Below are 21,061 nucleotides of genomic sequence, written 5' to 3'. Positions count from 1 at the left end.
GTAGGATTAAAGCACTGATATTCAGGATCTGGATTCAGGATTAAAAGGGTTGAACTCCTGGGCCCTGGGCCCTGCTGGAGACAGAGAAGGATCAGGATAAAACACAATAAATTGCAAGTTACTGAACTGAATGTATATAATTGACATTGTTAGAATTAAATCAATAAAATGTCCTCCTTTTTAACAATCCCCTTGAATTCTCAATTTTCTTTTACCATATACAGAAAATGCTCTTTCAAATTTTTTTTTATTTTGGTGTACAGAATCATACATAATGCAGATGCAAAAATAAGCTGTGTCATTCCACTCAGATGCAGCCACAACAGTGTGGTCACAAGTTCAAACGCTATAATGATGGCACATGTTGTTTATATTGATTGTGAACTGAATGATTCAACGTTTTCTTTATTTTTGTGTTAAGCCTATGAGGAAGACATTTTTGACTTTGAAGATATTGACCATAACAAAATATAACGCACCATTATGTTAAAATACACTGACATGCAAAATTACTGTTTCACACAGTATCTCAATAACTGGTTATAAATATATACAAAAAGAACAAGACACTCCTTTTCTGGTCTGATGTACTGCTTTTTGGAGCAGAACAGACTCATTCTTTCTCCCAAATACTGTATTAACAGTATTTTTTTATTTTACAACTTCAAGACCTTTAAAAAAAAAATCCATACTTCAAAGAAAGTGACATATAGCCCAAAGGGATGAAAGACGCTATATAGCTTTATAAAATGTTATAATAAGATGTTAATAAGTGTGATGGAATTGTGTAAATGTGAAATCAGTGTGCAATATGTGTGTTTGCTCTTTAGGTTCAGCACTGCTGTCCCAGAGCTGTGATGAGATCCTGCAGCGGCTCCGTGTCCTCTGGCTCCAGCAGGGCGTGCTGCCGGCAAAAGAGTGTGAGGTGTGTGAAGAGTGTGTTGAGTTGTGGGTGCAGGCCCAGTGCCAGGGTCTCTCTGTAGTGAGACCAGTAAATGTGAGCCAGAGTCCTAAAGAACAGCAAAAACACCTTCTGGACCAGAAAGATGAAGCCTGTTGGAAACACTGAACCTGGAAAGGAGGGAAGAGATAATGGCTTTCAGGAATTTAGAATATGATGCAGACCAATGCATAATATAGCACATAAATATCCCTTTTACCTGCTTTTGTGGGGAACACATCTTCATCAGTCAGTAGCTCCTGAACGTATGACATGGCATAGTCAAAGTAAAGCGGGGCGGAGCACTTCAGCTTCCTGCCGTGGTCATCGGTCCACACATACACCCTGCCAAACATCAACACACACAGTCAGTGGGATATAACATGCTGTGTTTTCAGTTTTTTAAAGAAAATCTGGAAATGTTTTCATGGTCAAAAAGGATTTCACCTCCATGGACTCACTTCTTTCTAACCCCACAACCCACATACTTTTCTTCAGTTTCAACTTGTAAACATCCCTTGAGGAAATGTCAATCTGATACCACCATATCACAAAGCTCTCTCTGGAGTAACCAAAGGCTTTATACAACGTTTTGTTTATACATGCAGCACTACTAATACTACCCAAGACCCTACAGACTTTGATAAGAATGGAGGGTTATGCTGTAAAATGTCATAGTGCTCCCAAAAGCATTGCAAACTGAGTTCAACAGCTTTCATCTTTCTAGACACAAACTCGCTATTAGTCCTCAAACTGCACTGTCAACAGCGTTTGTAGTTTTGTGCAAATCATTTTAGTAGAAAAAAGTTCATATAAAAGGGTTCACTTTGGATATCTCAAAATCTCTGCAAATTAAAAAAAAGTAGACACAACAGGCTCATTTTAAGGTGCATACCTTAATTCTGGATTACCACTCAAACATCTTTGAATGTATTATTATGAGTAAACAAACATTACTTTTCTCATACTGTAAAAGTACTAATTTATCCTCCTGAAAGCCGAGTCTGCTCTGATTCAAGAAAGATATGGTGCACCTTTGCAATGGTAGCTTTCAAGCCTCTGGAATATTCTAATGAGCCTATGTGACTATGTGTTTGTTGAATCACGTTTTCTGATGGAAAGGAACCTAGGCTGTCTTATTTACAGTTTGTGTGTTGGTAGGCGCTCCATACACCTACCAGCATGTGCACAAGCATTACAAATGTGACGTTTTCACAATAGGTCTCCTTTAAAGTATACGATGAAGACAAAGTGATAACATATGAGCAGCATTATGCTCAGTACTTACGTGTTGCCTGGTCCACAGGCAGTGGGGCAGGTGGTGGGGGTGCAGAACTCAGACAGTGCACTAGAGAACAGGTTTATATGCTTGAAAAAAGCCACCGCTGAAAGAAGTCAATAAGAAGAAAATCACACCTTGGACAGATATATCTCTGTTTAGTTGCAAAGTGTGGGGAAGACTAGAAGCATGAAAAAGGAGGAGAAACAGTCCAAACTCAGCTCTGTTTAACAGGGTCTACTCACTATTGCTGGCAAGCCACTCTGCCTTGTCGACGCCAGGCGGCAGCGCGGTGAGGGCCAACATGTCTGTGTGTGTGATCAGCTGGCACACGTACTGCTGCTGCAGATACGGTCGCTCCTCCAGATTATTGTTATTAATTCCCCTTGGGAGGAGACAGTGCAGAGTTAATGAGGCAGAGACAGAAATGGGAAGACAGAGACAGAAAACACTGCTGTGTTAAACAATCGATAGGTCAGTGGATTAACTCCTCCTGCTGCAGTCAGTAGATAACCACATTTTAGGCTTTCTCATCTTTCTTTTCCTGTGTGTGGCACACAAACACAAATAAACTGTTACTCTGTTACTGCAGAGACAAAAGTCCAATAAACCTGTAATGTAATGAAGGCAGTAAGAGCCAGAGTGATTACTGTTAATAGAGCTGAATGCTGCACAGGTCAGGGCTACAAAGCAACTAAGTGAAAGGACTAACATTGTGCATGAAAATGAGCTGAGGCCTGCTGGCTTTTCTGCATCACTTCATGTAACTAGCCTACTGGTAATAACCTACAGGTAGTGCTGTGTAATAAGTAACACAGGACTGGCATATTAGGAATTTGTGATAGAGCGTGTATGCAGGAAGTGAATGATGTTGTTTGCGAATACCATAGTGTACTGGAAAGTTAAACTTGCATGATTTGACTTTATGCAAACAGACAGGTGACGCAGGTAGTTTGCTGTGATGACAATCATTGCTCCGGTCTTTCCTTTTGATAGCTGGGATGTTTTTAAGGTGGGAATGGCTTTCGATTACAGGGAATATTTCAAAGTGTACTGGAATCCAGCAGCTGCCACACGCAGTTTTTAGATGTCCACACAGCAGCTGAGAGTTTACTCAGTGTGACCTTGCCTAATGTGATAAGGGAAACACAGTGCTCACTATGGGGTTTCACTCCCTATTGAGAGTGAGTGTGTGTGTGTGTGTGTGTGTGTGTGTGTGTGTGTGTGTGTGTGTGTGTGTGGTGTGGTGTGGTGTGTGTGTGTGTGTGTGTGTGTGTGTGTGTGTGTGTGTGTGTGTGTGCATGCTCGTGTGTGCACAGGAAGAGTTAGTGCAATGGTCTTTGTCCAAACTAAAGGTCAGAGGAGGTAGAGAGGGAAGAATAGTGACAGGGAAGAATGTAAACATTAGAGATACAGTAGTGCAACTCTTAGCTTCACTTCTCTAATGTACACAGGAACTTGTTTTGTTAACATCCTGTTCTGTTCAAGCTTCATGGTGTTAACTCAACCACCTTGGCTACCAGTTGTCAGCACACAAACACAAGCTACCCGGAGCTACTTGTAATGGTCTGTTTGTGTGTAAACAGCACACTCCTCTGTGACCCTGCTCTCCAGTTCCTGGCCATCTGTTTACCTTTACCTCTGCCGTGAGGGGTGAAATCGACTGTTCTCTCCAACGCAGCCAGCTGGCTCTAAAAGATTCATCCTGGAGCAAAGATTTGCTTAGAAACTGTACTAAAACACATAAAAGTTGATCTCATCTTCATATAAACTGCTCCTAAACATGTGTTCCAGCTGTTAAATAGGAACCCACCTTCACTGATGACATCAGACATATATGTAACACACACACACACACACACACACACACACACACACACACACACACACACACACACACACACACACACACACACACACACACACACACACACACACACACACACACACACACACACACACACACACACACACACACACACACACACACACACACACACACACACACACACACACAACACACACACACACACACACACACACCCACACCCCACCACACACTTATCTGGAGAACATTCCTGAGTAAACCATGTGCGGCCAGCTTTCCAGTCATGTTTCCTCCACACTATCAATTACTATAAAAACATCTTCCCTCTCTGTACGTTGATTTATTTTTCTTATGGACTGAAAGAGTGACTTTAGATAGATGGAACAAAAAAAATGCAAGGCTTTTTCTTCCAGACAGGAAGCTGAAACCTGAGTATAAGTGCAAGGCTGATGAAGAGAGTGAAGAGTAAAGAACTTTAACTCACAGTTTTTCACTGCTGAAGTCAGGAGGCTGAAGACTCTTCTTGTCTGCCTTCGTAGCCGAGGGGTAACTATGACAACCCCCCATGGCGTAAAGCTAAGAGCAGAGCTGTTTGTCGTGCAAGCCCCACTTTTCCATCCCAAACATACTAACCCACACACTTCTTCTACACACTACAGGCAGCATATGGGAACAGCTGCTCCAGCACAAACATCTCTCAGCTCAGGGAATCCATACAGCTGACTAACACATTACACTAAGATCTCCAACAACACAAAAAAAAAAAGAGTAGTCCAGGAGTTGAGGATTGTCTCCTATGTAGAAAGTGAAGATCTTTTCCTTTCCTTTTGGCTCCAGTGATCCAGTGTCAGTGAGTATATGTCTCCTTTGTCTGGAGTCCCACACCCCACAGGCTCCTCCTCTCCGAGCTCCGAGCAGACAGGCAGGTTTCTCCACAACCCATTAAAGTACAAACACAACCCCGCCTTCTTCCTCTTTTCCACCAACTGCATGCACAATATCTCCTCCACATTTATGCTCTCCCTACAGAGAGAGCAGGCCGGTGCAGATGACAAACTGAAGATGTGTTCCCCTCTGTGGAGGTGGAAAGAGATGAAAAAAAAGAAGGCAGAGAGAGGAGTAGAAAGAGGAGCCGGAGCAGCAGCAGGTGTGTTCAGTTTCTGTGCTCCACTTGTAAACTAGAGAGGAATGTGAGGACATACATGATGTATCTGAGCCAAGGAATGATAAAACACACCCTATGTGAGAGGCCAATGATATATAGATAGGACTCTAAGCTGAAAAGTGAACATGAGAAGTGTGTGAGGCAATAAAGAAGGGTCTTCAGCTCCTCCCCTCACTGTTACAGGAGCTGTTTTCAACTCAGCACAGTAAGATTTATGTGACAGGCAGGGTTATGTTTGCGGGGAGGGAGATGGTGTAGCATTATTTGTGTGGCTCACATGTGTAGAAGCGGGAGGCAACATCCACCAACTCACCTGCCCCTAAGGTAAACATATGTGCGCTTCTATAAACAAAGTCCTGCTGTATCTCTCTCTCCTTGTGTTTGGACTGTGTGTGTTTGTGTTACTGCAGGAAGACAAAAACAGGCTCATGCTTCTTCTTGGTCTGACATATTTATTAGGTTCATATCTGAATGTACAAGCTAAATTGACAACAGGACACAGACACAATACTCCCTAAAAAAACAAAACACCAGCATCAGTCCACTTTACAAAGAAAAGTAATTTACAACACGGCTGCCTTTCGCACCATCCTCCCCATACCACACAGATGTAATCGGCTTTAATGTGAGAAAGACTTTACATTTCACCTCAGGCTAAATAACAGACTATGCAATGAAGTAACAATTTAACACCCATTGTCGCCTTAAGTTTTGGGCCTCCACTGTAATACCCAATGTATGAATGAAAACTAAACTAAACGGCACTTAAAGATGACTGTGTTGTACCTAATGCCATTATGCATAACATAACACCACACCCGTAGCTACACTGCACACACATGACACTCACACAGGGAAACACACAAAGGTAAGGGTCAGACGCAGTGCTAGGTTGGGAGAAAGACAGGATGACATATTCTGACCCTGTGCACACCCTGACCAAAAACAGCCCTGTTTCTCTCCTCTAACCCTGACGTAAAGAAATGCTTGCTCTCAGTGCAGCTCCACTCTAACAGCTCACAGCGCTGAATGGATAAAAGCATAATAACTAAGATAAATCTTCAAAGTCTTTCTGCGGCATGTGGAATCCTGTCCTAACCGCCTAGAATCTTCATCACATGAGTAAAACAGCATGATATGAGAGATGAAACAAAGACGGCTTCAGATAAATCTAGAACTGTGACACCATTGCAAGAAAGGAGGCTACTTCACAGATATTAAACCCAGCTGTTCCACTGGTGGGAAGACACACTTTGGCAGAAAGCATTGAAGAAAAACTACTGAAGTATCTACAGAATTCACTCGTCAAGTCAAACATTCCCACCTCCTTTAAGTGGGGAATAATGTGCACCACCAAACCAAAAGTGCTTCTTGAAAAAAGTGCTTTTTAAAATAAATACAACAATCTATGCAAATAGTTTCAGGCATATATGCAATTAAATTCAACTCCTGTCCTGAGAAAGAGAGAGACGAGGAGAAAGATAAAGCATGAGTGTCTGGCACACTTAAAGAAAAAAGTGTATTACAACTTGGGTTCTGTTTGTGTCGTATTTCGCCATGATGTTTATCTGTTATTATATACATTGCACTCAACAAATGTGAATAACATGATCAAACTGACTTTAAACAAGCCTACAGTAAAGTCAGATTACCTGAACAACAAACACGGATGTTTGCTCATGTTGGTATGGCCATTATTTTCATATTGATTAATCTGACAAGTATTTTATTGTTTACATTCACATTTGCTCAGCTATGGTTGATAACAATCCCTCATTACATAGGAAAAGTTATACACACATTATGTGATAAATGGTGAAGCAGTGGTTATGGCATTATTTTAAATGTAACCACTGTTCTTTGTTCTCATCACGATTGCTCAACTGATGAATGAAAAGAAGCCCAAGTTCTAATAAACAGGAACTATCCTTTAAGTCAATAATACATACTGTACAGCAGAGTACCGACACACATTCACACACACTCCCAAACCTCCATGTAGGAAGCATTTATCAGAGGAACAGGAACTGATGCTGGGGTATCAACCGAAACACAGACATCATTATTGCCTCATTTCAACAGTACAACATACACACATACGTTGCAACCTGCAAATCAATCGCCTTCCCATACATTGGATTTATTCCAAAAATAGATATAATGTTTATATATACTGTTTACATTTATATTACGTTAACATATTACCAAGAATAGCCACAACCTAATACAGGTTCAAATGTCACAATATTACATTTAAACAGCTCTGAGGGTGATATGAATTGGTATGTGCACGTCATTGAGTTTCTTTTTTGCACGTGTGTATAGATCTGGTAATACATGTGGTATGGCACTGTGTGTGTGTGTGTGTTACAGAGGAGTGCTATCTTTGTATCTGCAAACCTGTCCTTTGACCTGAGAATGCAATCTGTACCACAACTGTAACACACATACACACAACAGCGCACACACACCTCTAATCTATACGAGTCCGTCAGAGGTTCGGGGAGGAAGCGACATGTGAGGCGCCCAAATCTGATGCTCTAAATGAACAAAGAGAGAGCATTTATATTACACTTGATCAAAGCACATGTTACTTTGGATTGAGAAATGATTTAGATAGCAGTTGTGAAAAAATGTCATCACTCACACATCTGCACTAATGAAATATCTGCCTGGCATTTATGTTATAATGCTGAAGAAAGAAAACGAAAGCTAGCTTGGCTTTTGTAATCTTGGCTGATTATTTGAATACAGTTTTCCTTACTAAAGTGTAAACAGTCAAATGTTCTAATAGAACACATCTCTGAACTGTGATTTGGTGTCCAGAGAGCAGACATGCTAAAACATTCTGAAATGTGATGCTGAATTTAATATAGGTGACAGTTCAGACGACAGCCTCTCAACACTACTAAAGGAAAGAGTCTCTCTCCCCATACTTCAAGGGGAAAATCCAATGTTGTTAAATATTCCAGAATTTGTCTTTCTAGGTCATGTATGATGAGATGTTCTTAAAAATGCGTTCCATTTTGAAGCGGTTCAGGTAAAATGATATCATGAAGGTACAGGATAGATCAATGTTCTTTTTGAGGGAATATGTGTTATACACACTGTAAGGGCTGTTTGACCTCCACACTGAGCGTCTCCCACTCTCCAGACACAAAAAGGGCCATTGGAAGGCTGCTAACAGGAAGCAAAGGTGGCATTGCTGAGTGTTGAATGGACAGTTATGAAGCGTGTGTGTGTGTGTGTGTGTGTGTGTGCGCGCCTGTGATGCATCGTTAGGCCGGTCCATTAGCAGAGGGCTGCGTCTCTCTGTAAAGTAAATAAACACACAAAGTTATGATGAGTAAGATATAAAGAAGGAAATGTATTTTTACACAACGTTGGTGAACAGAATTTAAATCGATTCAAGGATAATTTGTGATTTTTTTTTGGTATAATTCTATAACATGTGAGAAATGCAGATGTAGCCTGGTTGATTTATGATACCCAAGAAAAGGGAGACGAAAAAATTAGGATTTGGGGAATTTACATACATTTGGTTTAAAACCTTTAAAATTCAGAAAACAAGTGACTATCATTTTAAAGAAAAGGAAATAAAGGCTGTCACTGAGAATAATCCATAAGAAACAAGCCATTTTTTCTGAGCATCTATAGAATAGTTTGTATGTATACAAACGCACACTTACTCACACTTACTGTGTGACAGCAGCTGACGGGTTGATTGGACCGGCGGTAGTTGGGTTGGGACAGTCTCCTTGTTTCTCTCCTTTTCCACTTTCTTTCTCATCGCCTTTCCCCTTGTCTTTGATCGAGAGTCCCTCCAGTGGCACCTTATCTGCTTTGCTGCAAAAAACAAAAAAAAGCTGTTGGTGATTAAAGGCATCGCTCAGGATTGTCAGTTGATCGCTCAACGTAAAGAACTAGCTGCAGATGCTACTTTTTTTTCTCTCTGCAAAATCTCCCAACAGTTGTCCGCTTCCAGCTGTCCACACAGGCCGTAACCATGCCCAGTACCGCAACACGAGATCCACTCCTCTAATTCTCCCAACACGATGGCTGTGACCGACTGACATCAAAGGGAGTTAGTGCACACAGTTGCGGAGGATTGTGCTGACTTGGTTAATCTGGAAATCCAATTGGGAGATATTTCTTTGTAGCATGCTTGTGGGTTAGCTGTTTGTTAGTAATTTGCTTATGTACCGATTTGTTAGAATGCTGATATGCTGGATTGGAAGCAACTTTTGTTCAAAGCATGCTATCTGACATACTGTTAGTAGTTATACAACTACAGTTAATGGTTATACACTGCTCTCATCCTTTGAGGTAACAGCATTTGATATCTAAGATGGACACTGGACTGTTTCATGCCGAGGGTCACAGCTGAAGTTACAGATTAATTGTGAGGACATGGAATAAGCTTGCCACAGGGAATGACGTCCTGTAGATATTCTACAAGCCTCTCGTTGTGGGTTAGTATATTCTTGTGATGGATTAGGCTTGTCCTGAATCAAAGCAAGGAATTGTTGAATCACATCCTGTTAAATGCAACGAGCAGACCAACACAATTGGCTCATCTGTGCTCATGATGGCCTTTTAATCCTTCATACAACTTCAGGAACACATTCCGCACTCCAGAGCAAAGGACCTCAAACATACCGTCTGACTGCTGGTCGGAATACTCTGGAGTCAAGAGGAGATGAGAAAGGAGGGAACAGACAGGAGGAGGGCAATATCAGAAGAACAACAGAAGGCGGAAGTAATAATGTGCAGGAAAAAGTTGGTAGAGAAAGGGAAAGACAAGGGGACACACTGCACAATTAAGGCCGGAGCAGCTGCACATTATTTCTGTGTGAGCATGTCTACCTGCTGAAGACTGCCCTTTCATTTTTGGTGTCCACCGTGAGCCGAATTGTCTCCTTGCCAGCGCCCGTGGTGATGGTCTCTGTGGTGACGGTCTCGCTGGTTGAAGACGCTTTCTTGCCTTCTTCGTCTTCGCTGTCAGAGTTGCTGGAGGAAGAGCTGTCCGATGCCACTAGTGGAGCTTTTCTCGCCACACACACACTCCATACACATGCTGCAGAGAGAATGGGAAGAAATCTTCTGCTTTACTATGGATTGTAGGGCAGAGTCCTGCATCGGGTCGGGTACCCGACGGGTGACCCGCAAAAAAGGTGATTCGCGGGTGGTATTTTTTCAAACGCTTTTTTCCGGGTTCAGTTCTGGGTAAAACAAAGATGATGCGGGTCGGGTCGCGGGTGTTGCATAATAAATATATTAAAATAATAATAATTTAGTTAAATGTTTAAATCATCAGACCGCATAATCATAACCTCTGCAGCGCATCAATCTGCTGCTGAGCGCGCCACATTCGAAATGGCTGAGGTGAAGCTCTCTAGCGGAGAATACAGCATTTTCAATAACACTTCCTCAAGAGCGAAATCCAACGTCTGGGAGGCTTTTGGTGTCATCCTAGATGGAGGAAAGAACCAACATCCCACGCTTTTTGAGACAAATATGCAACTGCGTGTGTTAATAATTGCACGTTTTCACTGCTCATATATGCGGGTTCGGGTCGGGTTGCGGATCTTGTGCCGACGGGTCGGGTTGCGGAACTAATTGGCAATATGTGTGGGTAGCGGGGCGGGTTCGGTATTGCACGTGCGGGTCTTGAAAATCAGACCCGTGCAGGACTCTGATGTAGGGGTCAACTCATCACAATAAGTGAGAGGTAGTCATTAGAGCTGCTAAATCCACATACTGTAGGTTTGGATCATATGACTTTAAGATTCTGACATTACTTCATCTCAGCAGAGTTTACCAGTCTTGGTTTCTGATGCCAGACAGAATAAATGGGTTCTGAAATGTGACCATTTTTTACAAATGATGTGTTTGCAGCAACTCACGGTTCTGGTTTGGTTTAGTGCTGCCTGATCCGCTGAGCTCAGAGTCCACAGGAGAGCTGCACCTGGGGCCTGTTTCAGAGCTGGGGACATAAGTCACAAAAAATTCAGTACAGCTGAAAAAACTACAGACACTAAGCCATTGTATTTTAAAGTGTGTATTCGTCCCCTTTATAATGTGTGTCTTTTTTGTCAAAACTAATATCCTGTCTTTTTTTTAATTATGCCTCAATGTGTAGTTATGTATTTACTGAAAGGGAGACGCAACAAATATTATTAGCTTACATATTTTGACAATATTTTCATCAAAACAGGGCTTTGGGATGCAACATCTCAAATGAGTTCTTCATGAAGAGGACTCACCAACAGAAAGGCTGGAAGTCAGTGAACTTGGCCCATCCTTTCTCCTCTCCCTCGGTGGCAGCTGGTTTGGAGTCTGGAGTGTCCCAAGCAGAGAAGCCCACTCCCGCTGCAGGAGCCTTTGAGTTTACCTCCCCAAAGTCTGCTACCCAGCCGGTGTCTGAGGGGGGAGTCCAACACAGACTTTCCATGAGACATCCGAAAATGTATGGCAAAACAATTATGCATTACTACAGAATTCAACATTGCTCACTCTTTGTTGTCTCAGTTGCCAAGCTAGAGAAGGGATCCAGGTCATCTTTAGGGCCGCCATCCTCCTCCTCAGAGTCTGAGCCTGCTGCTCTGTCAGAGGCCTCGGTGCCAGACGCTGCCGTCCTCTCACAATCTTTACTGGCTGCTGGGCCCTGGGATGAGCGTGACCCACCAAACCTTAAATCAAACAAAAACACTTAGGATTTTTGATTGAGCGAACATTATTCACAACTTGTAGCATAATGCTGGAATATGCAGAGCAGTGATAGCATCTGGATTCACGGTGTCTCTACCTGTTACGGGACTTGGTTTGTGTTGCAAAGTTGATCCCTTTCTCCTCCCAAATGTCCTCTTCATCATCATCAAAGGGCTGAATTCTCTCCTTGGAGCAGGACTCAAACACAGCTGTATTAGCCTGCAAAAGATGGTGGTCATATCCAACATGTAAAGTTTAATCAGTGTACATCCAGTCCTAATGCTGTATAACAGGTGTTACAATGATGGCTATGTAAAACCTAAGTGTGGTATTTTTTTTTTAGGTAGTTTACTTAATGCATCTTTATGAATTACTAAAGAAATATTGGGGCCCAGAGGATTACAGAAATACAACTACTAAAATATATGTGAGAGTACATTTGTGTAAATAAATGTAATAAACTCACAGACTCCTGGCCTGCGTCGATATTGATATTGATTTCTGCAATCCGGTCAAACGTTGCTCTGCCGTAAAGAGTACACATTACTAAATTGACACACAATAACAACAGTTCACTTTGAGACCTTGAGGCACTTTAAATAATTTACCCAATGCTGTCGTCATGATCGGTAAACTCCTCATCATTGAAGCCAAACTGATCCACAAAGTTAGCGGTCATCTGCTGGATCTGATAGTCTGAAAAAGCCTAAACACACAGTTTTATGGTAGCTTAGATTAACATCCCAGATAACTTTAATATCATTTTTTGTGTACGTGCGGGTGTGAGGGCTACAAGCCTCACAAACGACCACACATCCTAAAGTGTCTTACAGCTCACCTTGCTCCTGGCAAAAGGCTGAGCTGATGGAAAACACCTGCCTTTATAGATGTGTCAGCTAATTGGACTACGCCATTCCTCTCAAACCCTGAGGGGTGTTTAAAGAGGCCACTCCATTTAAGCCACCCCTTTTTAGAGCAGGGGGTATGTGAGTTGCTCTTGGGCAGAAGAGCACACAGGATGTCACCCATTTTTGTGACGTTTTGTTTATGCATTAAATGCTAGATTGTGTATGTTTATATCTACACCTTTTTTGATTAAACCGAATTGATTTTATTATCCATCTTAAGATTGTACATATATTGGGTAAATAAAATCCTTATTTTTGCACCTCAACCTGCATTCCTGATTTTTGCGTACCCTGGTCCTTCACAGCGGGGTTATGTATGTATACCTGCTGTAGTGTCAGTTCTTTAGGGAAGGGGCTCTCCATATCATCCTCTGAAGAAGGCCGTGGGTTTCCAGTGCCAACCTGGACATGGGAAAAAAACAACCTAAATGTATCATTGTAAGTTTAAGTGTGTGTTGTTACAAACAGCTATTAAATACTGCGGTGTGTGTGTCTTTACCAGGTCTATGGTGTTCTTCCTATTAGTTTCCGACAGGGTCTGGTCCACAAAGGTTTCCCAGCGCCCTCTGTAGTCCTCCGGCAGCTCTACATCCAAAAACACAAAAACAGCAGCATTTGAGTACAATAAGAGTGCCAGTTCATTAAATCCCTCCTTCCTTTTCCATAGGTATGCGAGTGTATATATCCACACACACCTGTGATGAGGCTGCTAATCTGTGTGTGAACTGGGCCCTTCTCCAGATTGTGGACTACTGTGTTGGCAATCCTAGTCAGGTGTCCCATGTACCCTCTTCTCATACCACCTTCAGACCTGAACATAGAAATATAGCATTTAAGAAACTCCATAGCTGTACTACCTGCTAGTGAAATCAACATCACGCCCTTTAGATTCTTACTGTATTTTATCGTTCTCTTCCCAAGCCTCCAGAATCCTCTGCACAAGGTGGCAGTGCTGAAACAACTTGTGAGAGACAAAGATAGTCAATTAATTGTTTTATTTCAGAAAGATGCACCGTAGTGGGTGTTCCAGTACGTTAAATGTCATTTAAAGCTACTATGAAGAACATTATTTGAATTGAACTTAGTTATCCCTACGGACAAAAGGGGTACTTTGAATTTGACTGCAGCAGCATCATTTCAAGGGAATCGGGCATTGAAAGGCATGAAAGGGCATTTTTTCTATTTGATGATGGTGTCATTTACTTGTGTAGGTCATTTATATACATCAGAAATACATTGAGACTGTTTTATAACCAGTTCCTCGTAGTAACTTTAAGCCTCTTGCTTCAAACACAAGCAGAGACACCTACATGAGTCACCATTAGATTGTGTGCAGAGTTTTCAGGGGTGGCTGGAGGTTCAGAAGGTGTATCAGTCAAAGCCTGCTCCTGTGAAACATCCTGATGAGGTTGGAACTTTTCCTGGCCAGGCTGAAGTCTCATTTCGTGGGCACAGGGCCGGAGGATGGCAGCAACACAAAGCTCCACTTGGAGGTGCAGGAAGTTGTTCCATGTATACTTGAAAAACAAGTCCTGAGAAAGACAAAGATTTTGCAAATGCACATTTAACATTTATCACTTTCTCAACATTGTACTCAGCATGTTCGATCATCTCACCAGAAGCAGGTCCAATGTATTGAGTCGGCAGAGTTCCTGTGCTACGACCGCGTGGCTTGCAGAGCTGGTATACAGCAGAGAGGCCACCAGTCTAGCTACGTGCAGACGTGTGTTCCCTAATGGTTCCTCCAGCACACCCAGAGTGGTCAGCATGGGACTTCGCTGCAAGTGCACATTTGTAAGGCATGGATTTGGTTAATAACAATCTAATGGTTTAGCAGAGTTTTTTGAAAGAGGTAACAAATCTACAGCAAATATCATCTAAATGAAGAAAGGGCTCTGTGGCAAACATGGGAATATCCTTGGTATTCATTGTATGTTCAAATAGGATGGCATATCATATTCAGCATTATCTATATAAAAGATAATATTAAAGAGCTATAAATGATTATATCCATGGTTACATACCTTGGGTGGCTCCAGAAGTAGCTGGTGGAAGTGTTTCAGGTGTGGTTGGATGGCCAACAAAATACTGCTGTTAACAGTGTAGCTTCTCTCAAACCCCTGAGCATCCATAACACCATCCACCCTGTCATGATAAAACAGACCAAACACATCAAAAACAGGAAATAGAGAGATAAAAAGATAATTTATTAAATGGTTACTGAAGAGCGCTGTGACTAACTTCACCAAGCCTGGGTTTTCAAAATGAAAAAACAAATATCCTTAGAAATAGTGATATCTATAATTATTTAAAAAATGCTTAAAAGTCTCACACAGGCCTCCTGATTTCCAGTAATGTTAGAAGAACTTGAATTCCATTGACGATACAGCCCTCAGTACTCTCTGCTGTGAACATATTCTGCAGCAACTGCTCCACACATATCTGCCTGTAGAAACACAATTAAGTATGTCATTACTTCCACGTAAAGAGAGTGCGAGCATCTGTGTGTGTGTGTTTATATATCTGTCTGACGTACGACTCCAGCACAGTCAGCAAAGGGTCAGGCTGTGAAATCTCTTGGAGCTGATTGGCCTGGTCTCTGCTCAGACGAATGATGTCGCACAAAGTTTGAGATGCATTGGACTGCCTCTGTGAGAACAAAAACACAAGAATACACATGGATATTAGGTCTTGTTAATTACTTAGGCGTCTGCACATACTAAGGATAGACATGTTTCAGCACTGGATTGAGTTACTTATTATATAAAAATACTGAAATGCCTATGTACCTCTTCATCTCTCTCTGGGTGAATGAGCTCTATGAGTCTCTGAGCTAGCTTCTCTTCATTCAGCCACTGTTGAGAAAAAGTGAACAAAATTAAAACAATATCAGTGTTTAACGTGTAAAGGTAAAGTATTATTCTGTCCTATTTGTCTCATACAATAAGTGTCTCGAATCGCAGAGGGGGTGGCTCTACACAGCTGATAAGTCTTAGGAGGACATCCATCATGGCTGATGTATCAATGTGCTTCAGGACCAAGGAAAGAAATCCCTCTTTTCGTCGCAGGAAACTAATCACCTGCAAAACACCATGTCACAAAAATTATACAGAACTTAAATATACTGATATCTCTATTAATATCCATGAATCTATGCGCTCATCTTTCGGTTACCATTTTTAAGAGAAAAATATTACAGCTATCTTGGAGAGCTGTCTCCATTATCTTTATCTTTGTTAACACCTCTCATATTTTGTTAACAAAATTACAACAACAACACTAAAACATAGCTCTCATCTTCTCTCAGTATGCCCTTTGATTTAGCTGTGTGAGTGTGCGTATGTGCGAGTGTGTGTTACCTGCTCAGTCTTCCTCGTGATGAGGTTCCCAATGGTCTTGCTGAAGAAAGATGCCAGGAGGGGGTTAAGTGGGGACGGCTGCTCCAGAAAAGCATACAGAGTTTCCAGCAGAGGCTCCTCATTACCCAGCTTATCATTGATCACACCCACATCAGATGTCAATAGCTCACATGCTATATTTGGATACCTGTTATAAATGAAGGGACCATGTAAAAGGTGGGTTGAATACTATGCTGCATACAAATGGAACAAGTTTTTATTTTCACAACATTTGAAAAAGGTTGTACTTATGTATCTCATTTACACTTGTAAAAGATGTTCTTAGTTATGTAAATGTATATAATGTATGTCTGTGAATGATCTGTGTGTCTGTCCATGCTCAAACTGTATTGGTACACAAAGTTCTCTAGCAAGTAAATATTTATTATTCAAAATGCATTGTCAATGGATGGCTTAAATAGTTGAATCAAGAACCTGAAGCCACTATAGTTCTCATCTTTACTACAAAATGGCAGGTAAGATATATGACTTAGTGCAGCCACAGCAAAGCACATCCTTTCCAGGATACAGTACTACATCAGCACATTCTAGCACCTACTTGAAGCGCTTCATCTCCTCTACACCAGCAGGGGGCTCTGTAGTAATCATACGGACCAAATCCTGCATGCACTGGTCCTGGCACATGAACAGGAGAAGTCTAAAAATCCATAATGATGAGAAAATAAGCAGTAGTTAGCACAAGCAGGGATTACTGGAAACTGAAATGTAATAATATCATATTGTGCTGATGTGCCAAAGTAAACAATAAACTGACCTCCTGTTCTGGGCCTTGCACTCCTGCAACACATCTTCCTCGTCCATGAGCTCACTGAGAGTGACATCCTCCTTGTCGAGTAATGCCTCCAGGTGAGAAGATGTGTGTAAGTCAAACTTCCAAAACATGGCTGACGTCACTGGCACATACACTTAGCTGTTGATCAAAAGAGGATGTGACAGGGTGATCAGTACCATGCAAAACACATGTTTTAAATGGTTGCTGTTGCTGGACAGTTACTTTTGTGATAAAATATGATTACATGTATGTATGCTCTTACATTTGGACAAAGAGTAGTATCCCCAGACAGAGGTTGCTAAACAGCTATTCGCCTCATTCACATTGCATGGCGTGGACATCTATCAGCATCAGCAAATTCGCACAATGTAGACATAAACACAACCACTTCATTCAACCTGAAAATGAGAAAATAATGATCAACCATTTTACAGAAATACTTCGAGGATGACTTGCTCTGCCTTCCTTTTAGCCTGAAGAAGAGTTAAGTCAGCACATGTGCAATGATGCACTCCTCACTGGAGAGAGCAGGAAGCAATGCATCTGCAATTGAATTACCACTGAACATCTGTGTATTAACAATATTGGGCTTGCTTTGATAATATCCTCACACATACAGTTACATCATCAAACGATGACTGGCCTGAGGATAATAACAAAACAAACCCCTGCAAGAAGACACTTTTTATAGTTTTATAGATTTGAATAATTGAGAAAACAAATGTGTCAGCCAATACATTGGGAGAGGATTATTGAGGCATGCATTAGCTGACATTTATGTTACAGAAATGATCTGTCACAGGCCAGGCATGGGGGGGGGGGGTCAGAACATTACACCCCCATAACTAAAGCAGACCAGAGACACACCTTAATAAAATCATCAGGCCATCATCTATTGATTTAAACAGTTGATCACCATGATGCACATGATGATGCTTATCCAGCCTGTGCTTGTTTAAATGATGGTCTTATCTTATGTAGCCTACTGCAAAGTCAGAATTCACACACTTTTAGAACATTTGTAACATGCTCACAGTGTAAAATCAAGGTTGATTATAATGCTCATTGACAAGGCACCATTCAAATTGATTGCATAACAATAACGATCTGTGAGTATGATGCCCTAGTATACACATCCCTTTAATAAACATGTTGAGGATCAACAAACAGGTGTTTATCGTTCCAGGAATTGAACCTTTTCCCAGAGCTAGACATTTAATTCCATACAACAACACAACCATTGTCAGCTTAAACACAGGCCTTTCTAGCGTCCTATGATCAGCTGGGAAGGGGTACTGTTAGCTAGCAACATATCTTAGTAACAACAAAGTAACAGCAGTTATATCACCCTGCATTGAGGTCACCTATCTTATCCAGACAGAACCTTAACATAACGCTGTATGAAACTAATCCCCTGTAACCAATCTTCTCCATCCTTGCTTTTACAGCTGGTGCCTTTCACTTACCCTGCACACAGGTCGTAAACCAGCCCGCTAGCTGTGTCCTAACCGTGTTGCTAACGTTGCCAAAGTATTTAAATACCGCTACCAATGTAAAAGGATGTCTGTATTAGCTCAAAAGCTAACATTGGTCAGGTACTTAACACGGCTGCGTGGTTAGGTGGGATGATGTCCTCCTTATTTAAGACCTAGCGGTACTGTCCTTCCGACCACTTGATAGCAGGGCAGCTCGTACCGGGAATATATTATGTTACTAAGGTTTTGCTCCCAAAACACAAACAACTTTTACCTTGTATCCATCATATTGGCCATCGTCATCTACAAGCTGAACGGAGACTCGGGCTGTCAGGTCATCCAGAGGCCCATAGCTGGCTGTTCATGACTGCGTTGTTAGCTTGAAGATGCTACCGGTTGCAATGTCATCAACACTGCCGTTACACGGAGCTTAGCCTGCCGAGCGGCGAAGCTGATCTATGGTGTGTTGACAATGTCCAAATTACACTTCAGCAGGCAGGCAACACAAATATCTGTCAGATTTGCAAATCAAAATGGCGGATACCTAAAACGTAATCAAAAGTTCAGCTGTCCATCAACTGTGTAAACATAAAGACCAACTCCGGGTTTATTTATTGCTCCCTGTAAGAGTGCTGCCAGGAAAAGGTGGTACTGCAGATTAATAACTCTCAAACAAAACATTAACATGAAAACATTCAACATAATTAAGAAATAAAATACCTTTAATTTAAAGAAAATTCAATAACACATTTTTACTTTACAATAATTGTCTTCGGTCTTGATCTGGTCTTGATACTCTAGCCTTGGACACTTGACAGCCTGTTTAGTGTTTATGGACTGTCCCAAAGCCCAGGGACCAATCTGAACCTTGAATATTTACAAATTATTTTCAATGAACAAAATCAGCAAGTAATACACATTTGCGACCTATTCAAGGATCATAAACAGCCATGGAAAAAGGATATCTCAAAAATAGTGTTCATCACCTGGTGTATTGGGGACCCCATGACTCTGTCGTCCCCACGTCCCCCCCCCCCCCCCCCCCCCCCCCCCCCCCATGCTGCCCTTGAACAGGACTTTGCCCCAGTTTCAGGTTACAGGTTGTCCCATTCATTATTTTTACCATTATGTGCATTTGCAGCTGCACTGTGGAACTGTATCATCTGGTAATCACAGAATGTATACCATATATTTGCTGAAGAGATAATCCCTGAGAGTCCAGGTACTTTGTCTCCTTATAGGTCAGTGGAAGTAGGCTATTCAGATCATTTACTTATGTAAAAAAAGCAATCCCACAATGTTGAAATACTCCACCCCAAGTAAAAGGCAAAAATAATGGCAAAAAGAAATAGAGAGTAATGCAATTTAAATATCAACAGGAAACGTTTTCATTAAACAGAATGGCCCTGTGAGAGTTATAGGCTATTAATAAAATATGGGATCATAATAATGCATGTAATACATGCAAGTAGTAACCCACTTTAATATTGCTGTTGATTTAAGTGTATCACATTTGGACAGCTGTATGTACTTTGTGGTCGTTCAATTAAAAACAAATACATATTTTATAAACCGATATGTATGTAACTAACGCCTGATGATAGCTGGGAAATATTATTACATAAGTCTTTTTTTAAATAGGTAGTGTCTTCCTCTCAGGTTGCTAATCTAATTGGTAAATATAAATGTCCAAGCTTCATGTAACAAGCAGAAAACAGGGGCTTTATGTTGTGATACAAAGTCTGGCTGACACCAGATATAATATTATAAGCATAATTAAACCACAATTCATTTCATGAAAATCTCCTGGGATGCTGGCAATGTCTCAGGATACCGGTTGGACCTTATTTTGGCGCCCCTATGGAATGGGCCTTTAAATTCACCTACTTTAGTTAATTAAATGCTGAACTTCTTCAGATGGAAATTCCATGATTTGGGTATAAAAAGCCAAATGTACTTATAGGGTTAGTCTATTTTAATTCATAATATGACATTATAATAATGAATGTTTTGGTTAAAGGTTTTTATTGTTATATTGAACCTGTAAAGTAGCCTTACAATACTCAGGTTTACTGCCAAGTAGGTTACACATAGGACATTTTTGTCTATTATGGTGCATACATGAATAGCCTACAGTAAGGGGAATTTTGTTATGAAAAAAAATAGCAAATATAGAACTAGGCTTCTACAAAAAAAAATCTTTAAACTAATATTTCGGAAAGCCACAACTATATTTTGATGATAATACTTTTTTTTAAAGGAGCTAAAATCATGAAAATGCAATGGGGTAAAATCAGGTAAAATACTTGATCTGCATTGTGGTGGAATATAATTCTACAGTAGCATGACATAAGTAGGCTACAAACTTAATGTTAAAGTAACTAATATTAAAACATTCCCAATTGGAAACACACAATGTAATTCAAAAAACATTATGAGGATACATTTGACGTAAAAACATGAGCCCAGTAATTGTTTTAGAAATAATGTGGTGACATGTATGTCGTATTATCTGGCAACCCCTGAGAGCTCCAGCCGGTGACTTGCTCTGCTGAACCTCCGCA

General features: G+C 41.1%; 2 protein-coding genes across 7 annotated transcripts; both read right to left on the bottom strand.

Annotated features, from left to right (window-relative positions):
• Nucleotides 1-230: 230 nt before the first annotated feature.
• Nucleotides 231-4,980, bottom strand: LOC117557650 (MOB kinase activator 2). Its single transcript, XM_034233570.1, has 5 exons — nt 4,532-4,980; nt 2,465-2,604; nt 2,229-2,325; nt 1,161-1,285; nt 231-1,071 (listed from the first exon to the last, which is right to left on the bottom strand). Exons 1-5 carry the CDS (start codon nt 4,612-4,614, stop codon nt 833-835), a joined length of 684 nt encoding a protein of 227 aa, XP_034089461.1. The 5' UTR covers nt 4,615-4,980; the 3' UTR covers nt 231-832.
• On the bottom strand, nt 2,620-19,087 carry ppp6r2b (protein phosphatase 6, regulatory subunit 2b). Of its 6 annotated transcripts, XM_034233565.1 has the most exons (26): nt 18,772-19,087; nt 17,285-17,420; nt 17,005-17,160; nt 16,789-16,887; nt 16,191-16,377; nt 15,774-15,911; nt 15,621-15,686; nt 15,368-15,480; nt 15,164-15,277; nt 14,856-14,976; nt 14,448-14,609; nt 14,142-14,363; nt 13,728-13,792; nt 13,527-13,642; nt 13,331-13,416; nt 13,156-13,233; nt 12,532-12,629; nt 12,390-12,447; nt 12,021-12,142; nt 11,729-11,904; nt 11,479-11,635; nt 11,119-11,198; nt 10,079-10,289; nt 8,912-9,058; nt 8,462-8,524; nt 2,620-3,520 (listed from the first exon to the last, which is right to left on the bottom strand). In XM_034233565.1, exons 3-25 carry the CDS (start codon nt 17,130-17,132, stop codon nt 8,491-8,493), a joined length of 2,778 nt encoding a protein of 925 aa, XP_034089456.1. In that variant the 5' UTR covers nt 17,133-17,160; nt 17,285-17,420; nt 18,772-19,087; the 3' UTR covers nt 2,620-3,520; nt 8,462-8,490. The 6 variants fall into 6 exon arrangements, with proteins under 6 accessions (XP_034089456.1, XP_034089460.1, XP_034089459.1 ...); XM_034233569.1 differs by lacking the exon at nt 2,620-3,520 and having other exon boundaries at nt 5,645-8,524; nt 8,902-9,058; XM_034233568.1 differs by lacking the exon at nt 2,620-3,520 and having other exon boundaries at nt 5,645-8,524; nt 8,906-9,058.
• Nucleotides 19,088-21,061: the final 1,974 nt, after the last annotated feature.

Source organism: Gymnodraco acuticeps, unplaced genomic scaffold (genome assembly GCF_902827175.1).
Source record: "Gymnodraco acuticeps unplaced genomic scaffold, fGymAcu1.1, whole genome shotgun sequence".
In the NCBI taxonomy this organism is placed as follows: Eukaryota; Metazoa; Chordata; class Actinopteri; order Perciformes; family Bathydraconidae; genus Gymnodraco; species Gymnodraco acuticeps.
This window is presented reverse-complemented; position numbering and strand designations above follow the sequence as displayed.

What these genes read in the sequence shown, in the direction of transcription:
- LOC117557650 (XM_034233570.1), bottom strand. Translation starts at nt 4,614, where the DNA reads ATGGGGGGTTGTCATAGTTACCCCTCGGCTACGAAGGCAGACAAGAAG. An exon ending in GACTTCAGCAGTGAAAAACT is followed by an intron (nt 2,605 to 4,531) that starts GTGAGTTAAAGT and finishes TCTCCTCCCAAG; the next exon opens with GGGAATTAATAACAATAATC. An exon ending in TGTGTTCCCCACAAAAGCAG is followed by an intron (nt 1,072 to 1,160) that starts GTAAAAGGGATA and finishes CCTCCTTTCCAG; the next exon opens with GTTCAGTGTTTCCAACAGGC.
- ppp6r2b (XM_034233565.1), bottom strand. Translation starts at nt 17,132, where the DNA reads ATGTTTTGGAAGTTTGACTTACACACATCTTCTCACCTGGAGGCATTA. An exon ending in TTGCTGACTGTGCTGGAGTC is followed by an intron (nt 15,278 to 15,367) that starts GTACGTCAGACA and finishes GTGTTTCTACAG; the next exon opens with GCAGATATGTGTGGAGCAGT. An exon ending in ATACATTGGACCTGCTTCTG is followed by an intron (nt 14,364 to 14,447) that starts GTGAGATGATCG and finishes TGTCTTTCTCAG; the next exon opens with GACTTGTTTTTCAAGTATAC.